General features: G+C 38.9%; 1 protein-coding gene across 1 annotated transcript in view; it reads right to left on the bottom strand.

The window, feature by feature from the left end:
- wfs1b (Wolfram syndrome 1b (wolframin)) overlaps positions 1-6,093 on the bottom strand; it is a 12,917-nt gene extending 6,824 nt beyond the window's left edge. Inside the window, exons 1-9 of the mRNA XM_015025251.1 lie at positions 5,898-6,093; positions 3,945-4,325; positions 2,102-2,178; positions 1,802-1,946; positions 1,529-1,702; positions 1,363-1,443; positions 840-997; positions 401-637; positions 171-289 (exon numbers count right to left, since the gene is read on the bottom strand). Of these exons, the coding sequence (XP_014880737.1) occupies positions 171-289; positions 401-637; positions 840-997; positions 1,363-1,443; positions 1,529-1,702; positions 1,802-1,946; positions 2,102-2,178; positions 3,945-4,323 (1,370 nt within the window). The 5' untranslated portion in view covers positions 4,324-4,325; positions 5,898-6,093. The remainder of the gene's footprint in view (positions 1-170; positions 290-400; positions 638-839; positions 998-1,362; positions 1,444-1,528; positions 1,703-1,801; positions 1,947-2,101; positions 2,179-3,944; positions 4,326-5,897) is intronic.
- Between the last annotated feature and the right edge of the window lie 4,724 nt (positions 6,094-10,817).

Genomic DNA, 10,817 nt, shown 5'->3' with positions numbered 1-10,817 from the left:
CATGTTGGTTGGTACCTTGGCACTGACAAAGACACCAAAGAAGGTGTCATATCATATCATTCAAAAAAAGAATTGGCCCAAAAATTTTGAAACCCAGTGAAAACAAAAAAAGGGAAAAAAAAAAGGAAAAAAAAAAAAAAAAAAAAAACAGCAAACAGAGGTGACCTTACAAGTAAGGTTCCAAGTGTGTCCATCCAAAGTTGGTCTCGGCCTGCTCCAGATCCAGACCAGGCTCAAAATGAGCGAGCAAGTCTGTGAGAGCTCGGAAATTTTCCCATGCCTTTGAATTCTAGAAAAGACAAACGCGTCTTTTAAATGTGAACTCGTTATTTCTTCAATATTTCACAAATCTAAAACGCAGACTGGGCGTTGTCAAAAAAGAGAGCAAGTCATAACCAACCTGAAATACCCGCAGTGTGCAGATGATCATGGAGAAGAAGGAGAGGTAGAAAATCAGCAGCGGGATGAGGAAGATGAAGAACTCAATCGTGAGGTTGGAGATGATGAAGAAAAAGATGAGTGCATTAACGTGGTGAGTGGGGATGAGGGCGCTGAGCCACTGCATGCCGGCCCGCGACGCCCAGTCGATGAGATGCTCTTTTATCTCCAGCAGCGCGTACAGAGGGAACTTCAGCAGCTGAGAGAGACACACATGATGTAAGCATTTCTGTTTGTAGAGGGTTTATAAAGGCTCAAATTGACCAAAAAAACACGCTATATATATAAAATAAACTACTGGCGAGTTTAAATTCACAAATGTGTTGCACACAATTCTCATACAGATGCGTAAAACAAACTTGTAAATTGTGTAGGAATATTTGCGAGGAACACTCGCTTACCTTCTGATGAAGCGGCAGTTCATCTGGATTTTTCACTACCACATCATCATCGTCATCATCATCATCTGCTGCAGAGGCCATGATGGGTGACGGTGCAATACCCTGAGCATATTTCTTTGTCATCTCAACAAAGTCATCCAGACCCACGTGAGAACTGGCTGCAGTGAAAGGAAAAATAGAAAACCTATAGACTCACTTAAAAAAAAGTTACATTAACATAAACAATCCATAATGGGAAACCTTAAATAAATAATCATTCCATCATGCATGATTTAAAGGGGACCTATTATGTTTGAGTTGCTAGGTAACGGCGCAGTGCCCGTCAACTGTGACTTAATCAGGAGTTTTTTGAAATAGCCCTTTTTCCAGACACCAAAAAGCATGAATTTATCGCCAACATATTGATGTTTTTTTTTAGCGCATTTTATAAGCAGTGGAATTATAAATCCTGCAAAATGCAAATTTTACATAACAGTCCTCTTTACCAATGAAAATGAGTCATTACATGTTAAAATATACAAACCTTCTCTGGAGACCATCGTCTCCAGGACTCGCCTTTGTTTCTTAGCAGAGCTGTTGAGTGGGCCTGAGCAGATGGGTTTGCCTACAGCACAAAATGGAAGTAAATAATTGACAAAAAAGGCAGAGGAAAAAAAGCTTAAATTGTGTAAAAGTTTTCCTTTTTGCACCTGGTTCTGTGTGAACATGCTCCACGTTCTCCAGCAGCTCAGAAACCGCCACAGACTTCTTCTTCTCTGGGTTCAGCTTAAAGTACATGAGCAGAGCTGCTTTCCTGACTCCTCTCTCAAAACGTGACTCGGTGCATAACTTCTTAACCTCCTCAAAGTTCTCCAAAGTGATTCCTGAAGTACAGAAGCAACATAAAAAAACTTGTAGTAAAAAAAGTAGGATTTCTGCCATCACACTGAAAACAGAAGTAGCTTGATGGACTTTTTGGTCACCTTTCCTGGATTTTAAGCACTGCTGCAGCAGTTTGACAGCATCTCTGCGGCCCTGTTTAGCAGCTTGGATCAGCCATGTGACCGCTGTGCAGTTATTCAGCTCTTCATCGCTTTCTTCTGCCAAGGCCAGAAAGTAACGGCCCATCTGGAAACGCACATACACACGTTCAGAGTCTTAATCTTGCAAAACAAGCACAGCTGATCTGTCCGTAGTGGGGCTAAACTATAAAAATTATCATGACTCAGCTGAGCTGCTCTGTTTTCAACATATGGTCGACAATCTGGAGCATGTTCACTGACCTTTGTTTGTGCTTTAGCATCACCTGACTTTGCTCTCTCCTCCAAATCCTCAAAACGGACATCCTCCTCTGACTCATCTGGAAAAACACACACACACAAAAAAAAAAAAATCTGATGATTTTGATTACTTTGATTTAAGTTTTATGGGTCGTAGAATTATGATATCTGAGACGTGCGGTAAAAATGCCTATTTGTAATAATGCATAAAAAAGAGGTGTGTAAGAGAGTATTAATACTTTTCTGATGTCTTCCAGATTCGCTAACCGAAAACAAAGCAGTATAGTCTATTAGGGTCTTAAGTGACTGATCATGACAAATAAGCCTTGAAAAGGCTTTATAAAAATACACAAGTAAAATCTGAAATGTGTGGCGTGTGTATATTTTGATTTCCCACTGCTCTGGTCAGACGACACTAAAATTAAACTAAAAACCACTATCCCATGGCGAAAGACGGTTGTAGTAGCATCATCCTGTCTCCATGCTTTTCTTCATCAGTGATGGCAGTACTGGTAAGAGTTTAGACTAAGATACAATAACACAATATCCTGTGATTTGAGAATCTCACACAGCACTGTTCAAGACATCATCTGAAAATGGAAAAGTGTATGGCACAACTGCAAACGTACAAACACGAGGCTCTTCATCTACGCCAGACTGAGTAACAGGACTATTTGTTAGATAATAGCAGTTTAATGTTGGCATCAACAGATTCTCTGCTGAACCCAACAGATAATCTGTAGCACCTCTTTAAAAAAAAAAGATGATCACAGACACAAACCAACCAATCTAACTGAGCTCGAGCTATGTTGCAAATAGGAATGGGCAAAGGTAAATGTGCATAGTTGGTTGAAACATGAGGCAAAATACCTACATCACGACTCAGGCAAAAACCTTTGATATTTTCATTTGTAAAAACCAAAGCTTGAAAACCAGGCACCATTTCCTTCCACTTCATAGTTACAAACTACTTTGTGTGGCTTAGTCACACACGGACACAACAAAATACCCTAAAGTTTGTGGTTATAAAGTAACAAAAAGGGAAAAAGTTGAAGAAAAATTGAGTATGTAAAATAAAAACACTTAAAAGCTCCTTATTCTGTTCTCACAGTCCTCCTGATTCAGTAAATGATCATTAAGCTGCCTCCCAGGGGAGGTTAGACCTCAATAAACAAAAACATTTAGGTTAAAATAAAGGTTTTGTAAACCTTTTTGTGATTTAATACTTCCAATGGTTGTAGGTGATACTGCTGAGTGGATCGGATGTCTGTCTGGGTGTGCTAAAGAAAATACTGACGACATCCAGTGACACACATTAGATGTCCTCTTGTGCTGTCCTGGAACACTGCTCATACTTTACCGCTCTCTCTGAACCCTAAAATAACTATTAGTTTAATACAGTAAACAGCTGCTGCCTTGCTAAAGGTAACATCCAGTCTTAATTATTCAAAAGGTCAGTTTTAACTTTTCCTTGTTAGTTACATTGTAAGGCCTGTATCAATTTGATAGGCTCACACTTTTCGTAAAGTGATATTTTCACACTTTGTAGCAATACATCTTGATATCTTAAGTTGTTTTAAACAGTTAAAATATGCTACAAGCGATGTGAATAAGAGATCTTTGCCCAATATATGGCAACATGAGACATGGACAGCAGAGAAGAACTAAAGAGGGACCCTGGTGTTTCTCTGAAGGTCAGCAGAAAGGGAGCGGCTGCTTTGCATGTCTGTTTGTTATGGAAACCCAACGGCGTCTGGGAGTGTTTTCTGCACTGATTGCAGAAAAACTGCAAAGTGAAACCACGTTAGAAAGCTTGTGTTTGAGCTCAAAGGTCTGAGTTTTCCACCTGGTTCAGGTGAGACAGGCGATGGAGGCACCGCAGCAGCCGATGACCCATTAAGAAGACTTCCTGTTGATGCTGCTGCGTTGAGCTGCGATCTGCCCGGCTGCGAAAAGCTTCTGGTGGGCTGGCAGCGAGATGAAGTTGTCAGTGTGGAGAGGGAGGAAGAGCGAGAATGAAGCCGCGGAGACGTCTGAGGCGAGGCGGCGGAGGGAGGAGGTGACGGAGTGGTCGCAGGCGTCGGCATCGTGACTTTGTGCCTCTTCGGCTCAGGGGTGGAGGAGCTCGCCGATGAGCCGAGCGAGGAAGTTCCAGGCCTCATGGAGGTTGGAGATGAAGGGCTGAGCTTTGGTGTGGACGGGTTGCTTGGAGATGAAGGATCCATGGCTGAAAAAAAAAAAAGAAAACGAAAAGTCAACCTAAGACTTTATTATTTATAAGAGTTCATTGAGATGTCTGAGAGAGGAAGAGCCGGGTGACTGTCAGAAATGATTACATCACTAAACATATCAATAATTAAACCTTCAGAGATCAGACTTATGATCCATGTCTGATCTGACTTACATCATAATAAAAAATTAAACAAGATATTCAAACCCCTTGAACTTCTTCGTCTTAAAACCACAAACTTTAAAGTATTTTTATTAGGATTTTTGTGACTGACCAACACAAAGTAGTACACTGCAGCGATATTGGATTTTTATTTTTTGAATACAGATCTGTAATTTGCGAAATCTGGTGCAACCTAATGCAATCAAAAGTTACCTAAACAGTGTGATATTTAATCTCATTATAAATACAGCTGTTCTGGTCAATGTAGCTTTAAGCAAAGTAGCAGTCAGAGGCCCGTGGTTACCCTGGAGGTGCAGCAGAGATTCACAACTCAGGTGGGAACATCTGTTGAGTCAAAAACTGAACTTTTTGATCAACATGCAAAATGCCAAATTTGACGGAAAACTAATAATGGATACAATGATCCTGAACACAACATCGTCATGCTGACAGCATGATGCTTCTCTTTAGTAAGATTAAACTTCAGAAAAGGTGGGTGGAGCTAAATTCAGAGAAGAGGTCCACCTTCCAGCGTCTAAAATGCTAGTAAATACAAAGCCAGAGACACAATGAAGTGGTTTAAATTGGTAAAGACTTCATTTTGTGTTGGAATGTAGCAAGAATGTGAAAAGGTAAACCAATAGTGTCTACTTTTGAAAGGCGCTATATGTTTTAACTTTACATCCAGATAGTTAAAATATTTGTTTGCAGACTCCCAGATTAAGGTAAACAAGCTGAGGTCTGAGAAATATTGATGCTGTTCAAATCATTTGTCTATTTTCTGTTTGAGACAGTAAACCCAATCATGGTCTCAGTAGAGATGCGTAAATAAACCACTTTAGTGAATATGTTCACGTCGCACACCTAAACAATGATAAACAAGAAACATTGAAAAGGGACACGTTTCCAAAAGCACTTTCACTTTCTGAACCTGAACACACAATCATTTATTCCACTGTAACCAGCTAGCAAAACTATTTGTGCAGCAACACGCCGTAAATCATTTTGATTTTTACAATGATGCTTTGTGGGTTTTGAAATGCTAAGACAGCTGATCATAAGGTTTTCAAGCCTTTACTCTGTACCACATAGCACAGTTTAATTCAGCCAGAAATCTGTGATTGATTGGTAGCTTAGGTTGTCTAAGTTAAAACTTTTATCAGTGTTTGAGTCTCGTCGTGTTGTCTGTCTGTTTCAGACAACATCAAGCTAAATTGAATAGCTAGCCGGAGAAGGTGATATCCTTGAACTTATTGGGAAGCATTTGAGTCCAGCTGCAGCTGTGAGAACCGCCACTGTTATATAAGAATAACAGACGTTGCTGTGCCATTTAACCCATCACTACAGCAAGATAACCTAGCGCTTTGTAGCTAATAATGCTAACAATAATTATTGTGGCCCGCTCACCTTCCGGTTTATTTCAAAAATTAGTGAAGTATCTCTGGTGATTGTCTCGTGACCTGCTGTTTCAAGTCAGTCCTCCGTTTGGGTCCTGAGAAATAGACATGTCCTTTCCTTTGACAGTGGTCAAACTCCAGACACCAACACTGCGCAGGAAAGTCAGTCAGCTGCTACAGTTGGCGCTCACGCCTACATTTTGTTTTGCGGCTTCTGATTGGGTAAAACCACGAACTCGTGTGACTAAACACAACATGATTGGCTTAAATAGGGAGGAAGTAGGAAAATACTGTCAGGGACTTGCTTCGTTTAGCAGCCGGTGAAGAGAGCCGTGGACCTGGTCGGAAAGGCGGAGTTTCCAATATTACAAATGTATAAAGTTGATGGTGAATAGCCACAACATTCACCATCAGAGTCACAGTGAGTACACACTATAAATCCTTCAAAATCAAGTTTTTGCATATTAAATCAAGCTAAACAGATCGTATTGGCCCAGCTCTAACAACAACAAGAAAAAAAAGCTAAAGAAATTTAGCTTGTGTTGTTTTTTTATTTTTTTCATTATTTTCATTTGCGTTTTACTTGCCTGTTATAACATTTCAACACCAGCAGATGGCAGCACATTACATTTGGGGTTGTTTTCATTGTTTTATTTATAAACCTGATTAAAAAAAAATATTATTTTAAATTTAAACCAATGACAAATCATTTTGCTGTTTTCCCTTTTGAATAAATATTTCAGAAAACTGAAGAACTTTCTTTTTATGTTCTTTTTAAACTAATGTTTGGGTGTCATTCAACAACTTTTGGCCAGGGCTTAAGGGAACTTAGTATGCTAATATTTTGAGGAATTAGCTTACCTAGGAGCTAGCCAAAAGTGTCAATTAATGAAAAGGTGCTTACACCTAACAACAATGAGATCCAATGTTTAAAATGGGTATCCACATGAGGAACACACTATGCAGTCTGTGTTGCCACTACTTTTATCTGAATGATTTCTATATTGTAAAATGATACCACATGTGGTGAGAAAGCAGGGATGAAAGATTGTGATTAACCATGTGTCATAAAGAAGTACACAGTAAAACAGGAAAGAGCAGCAACCATTACAGGACATTAAAGGCAACAAGACCCAGGTTATCATACTGAGATCAAAGTTCAACTAAGAGAACAAGGGTAGAAATAACACAGTGGCCAAAGAAAAGAACATTAGGGTCTTAATTGCCACAGTGCAGCTGGGGAGAAGCAGTTAAAGAAATGCTGTGTGATTAGTAGATTAATACAATCCAGTTTAGAGGATAAGCAGCACCGTTTTACTGCTTTTAGTCTGACTATATTAGGAAATCAGTATTTAGTCTTTAGACTGGGTTTCGACACACATACACACTCACAGCTCAAGCACATGTTCTTCATAATGAGCTTATCATGAGTTCAAATCTTCTGAATATGTAAATCCCTTTGGTGGTTTGTCACCACCAAAGTGCCTCTGCTTGAGACAGATGTAGCCAGTTTTTTTTTTTTATCAAACAATCATTACTTTGAGTCGTTGCAGTCTGAAAATTGGAACAAGCTGCTTCTGTGACTTCAGTCTGCTTGTTGTTTCTCAGTATGACCTCAAGCAAGTCACAGCAGCTATGTTTTTGTATTAATTGGTCAGAAACAATGTTGTGAAGATTAAGAAACACTGACTTGTTCTCAGTCTCACTCATAAAGTACAATTGGTGCAAGAATTCTCACAGGATTCACATTTTGTTTCTGAATAAATATGTCAAATAAATGGGCAACTTCACATTCTTTGCTGGTAATTAATTTCTCTTTCTCAGCTCACAACCTTTTACATCTATTGGTCAGCTGGGCCTTAGTGGCAGTAGTAAAGAGCAAAAGTAATTCAAACAAAGAGTAAATTAATATTGCAAAGGTTGAGCTTTTGTTTAGTTTACTGTTCCTTGCAAAAATAATACCTCTTAAGCTTTTTCACATTTCGTCATATTTTAACTGCAAACTTCCATGTACTTGGTTGGAGCGTTTTGTGATATGCCAACACAAAGTAGCAGATAATAGTAAAGAAAAAGAAGGAAAATGTGGAAGAATGTGGTGTGCATATTGTTCAGGAACTTCTGAACCTGAAAATGTGCATCATGCTTCTAGAGACAACTTTTTTTTTTTTGCCTATTCCTGTTTGTGTTTGATATGTTAGTATTTCTGCACATCAAGTTTTTAAGTGTTGCCCAAAATTCTAAATTATATTTAGGTCTGAAATTTTGACTGGGTCTTTTTGACACATGAATGTGCTGTGATATAAGACAGATATTGGCTAGACATTGAATTGAAGAGCGGATTCACCCATCTTCTTTCTGGATCTGCTGAAATCTCCTCAGTGTGGGTGGCCTGAGATGTACCACAACTTGCCATACTGTCCACTAAGACACCTTCTTATTATGACTTGCTAAAATCGTATTGTAGATATTTTTTGCATATTTTAAACAATGACTGTGGGGGTCACAAATCAATACCACAAACTAAACAGCTGAAAAGATCAGATCCATGACATTACACACTGCCACATTCTTCTAAGTTAAGCATGTCTGTTTTCCATTATGTAAGTAATAATAATGAAACATTGGTTTGCCTCTAATGGTGCCTGTTGGCTCACACTTTTTTGCATTCAGGCAACATTAGAAATCTGTAATTATTCTGGGTGTGGGTAGAGGTTTATTTTTCAGTGCTTGTAAAGCATTAAAATTCTTGGGCTTTCAAATGGAATATATGAGTTTACTTCACCGATGCATAAGAATATAAATATCCACTATGTAACCTTGCTTGCTTTGACATTTATTTAGGTAACGTTTCAACAAATCACAGACTTGCAGGCTAGAGAAGCTGTCCTCTGATATTAGGAACCTAGATTTTGGGCACAGACATGGAACAACAGGCTCAGAAATTTATACTGACTAATAGTGGTGACTCATGCCCAGGAAAAGCCTAATTACCTTCATATGAATTAGTTACGTCACCATGGGCACTTGAGTTAAAGTTGTGAAAATAGGTCAGTATAGTGGACTGCCTCTGAAACACACTCCAACTGTTTGCACATGGGTTTCAACTAAATCTTGTATTGATGTAAGTCTCCAGCTCTTGCCTTGCGGAAAATTCTCGCTATAACAGGTCTAACAGCACAACCAATGGTATAGTAAGCTCACTGTGGAAAGTTCTCATCAGTATGTTAAAAATAAAAAGGTTATATCCAGTTAAAAGCTCTTTATACCCAAGCTTATCAAGGTACTGTGCCTTTTAAAAAGCCTGCCACAGCCTTTCACTTTTTACACATTTTATGATGTGATCAGTAGAGTTCAAAGTATTTGTTAGGATTTGACATGATAGAGCAACACCCTGTAGTGTATACTTGTAACATGGGAAGAAAATGATGGATGGATTTTCGTGTTGTTTTTTTTTTTTTACAAATGACAATCTGAAAAGTTAGCAAAGTATGCTTTTTTGCAATCACAGATGCAAGTCTTTTGTGGTATGCCTCCACCAGCTTCTCCTCTGAATCCAAGGTAAGATTGTATGCAAAGCGACCATGTTTTCAAGTTTTGCCACATGGTTTTTAATTGGATTTAGGTCTCAACTTTGTAAAAGCCGCATTGACGCACGAAAATGCTTTGTTCTAAACCCCATGGTTCTTAAACTGTAGTGGAAATCACTTGCACTTGGGCTACTTTTAGTGGTATGCAGAAGAAATATTGAAACATTGATATCTGTTTGGCAAACAGATGCAGATTGTCTCAAAATGTCTTTAATTTACCCATGTTGAAATTTGGGAATGACATAAAACCTAAATGAACTATTCCTTCCTTTTACAGATACAGAAAATACAGCCTTTATCTTCCCATCAACCACAAAATTTCTCTTTCACTGCTGAAAAATAGGCATTCATCAGCACAACGCTACCACAGCCATGTTTTACTGTAGGATGGTGTTTTCCATAAAATATTTTGTAGCGCTGCTTCATCTTTATTTGTAGTATATTAGACAGGGAATGGGTAGAGAGAGAGAGAAGCAAAGAAGACATGCTGCATAGGTCCCAAGGTCAGGAATCAAACCCCCATGGCTGCTTTGAGGAGTAATAGCTTCTGCATATGGGCACCCTGTGTACTGCTGCTACACCACGCACCACCCCAAGAGGGCTGGTGTTTTATGTGCAAGGTTACCCTTCCTCTCCACAGATAGTACTCTGAATGTGGGTCGAAAAGGTGAGTTTTGGCCTCTTCTGACAAGAGCACCTTCTTCCACATATTTTTATTTTTTATGTCTACCTAATAACTCATGGCAAACTTTAAACTGACAGACTGAACCTCTTACAGCAATGCTTGATAAAAGAGCTACATGTGAACTGGTGAGAATAGAAATACATAACATCAGCTATCTTTGTTTTGATTATTACCTTTTACTCTGACCCATTAACAGTCACTCATATTATTACCTTAAACACCTTATGTTCCTTTCTTTATTCCATAGTAAAAAAATCACAAGGTCTTATCACAAGATTATTGTGATGTCATATGGAGAATTTTCCTTTATCCTGATTCTATGACCTGCACTTCTTGTTGCTTGTTGGTTTTCTACAAAGTGCATTGCACAAGCCAACCTGACAAAAATGTCATGTTCCCTAAAACTGGGAGAGAAAAAGACACCCCAGGCTAAACAAATAACAGACATTGTGACATACATTTGCTCCCTGAGTCAATTTTTCACCAAAACAGACTAGGACCTACATTTACACAGCTCCCAATTGCTCCCAGCCTGTACCAACATTGCATTTTTCACTCCCTCTACGTGTCTGCCTTCTGGCCTTAGCAGAAAGTATTGTACAGATTGATATTCAATATTACCCCCATTCCTCTCTGCTTTATCACTCTGAATATATAA

Source organism: Poecilia latipinna, unplaced genomic scaffold (genome assembly GCF_001443285.1).
Source record: "Poecilia latipinna isolate Pla-1442-1.1 unplaced genomic scaffold, P_latipinna-1.0 Scaffold95, whole genome shotgun sequence".
NCBI lineage: Eukaryota > Metazoa > Chordata > Actinopteri > Cyprinodontiformes > Poeciliidae > Poecilia > Poecilia latipinna.
The sequence above is the reverse complement of the archived record's forward strand: the minus strand, read 5'-3'. Positions and strand labels throughout refer to the sequence as shown.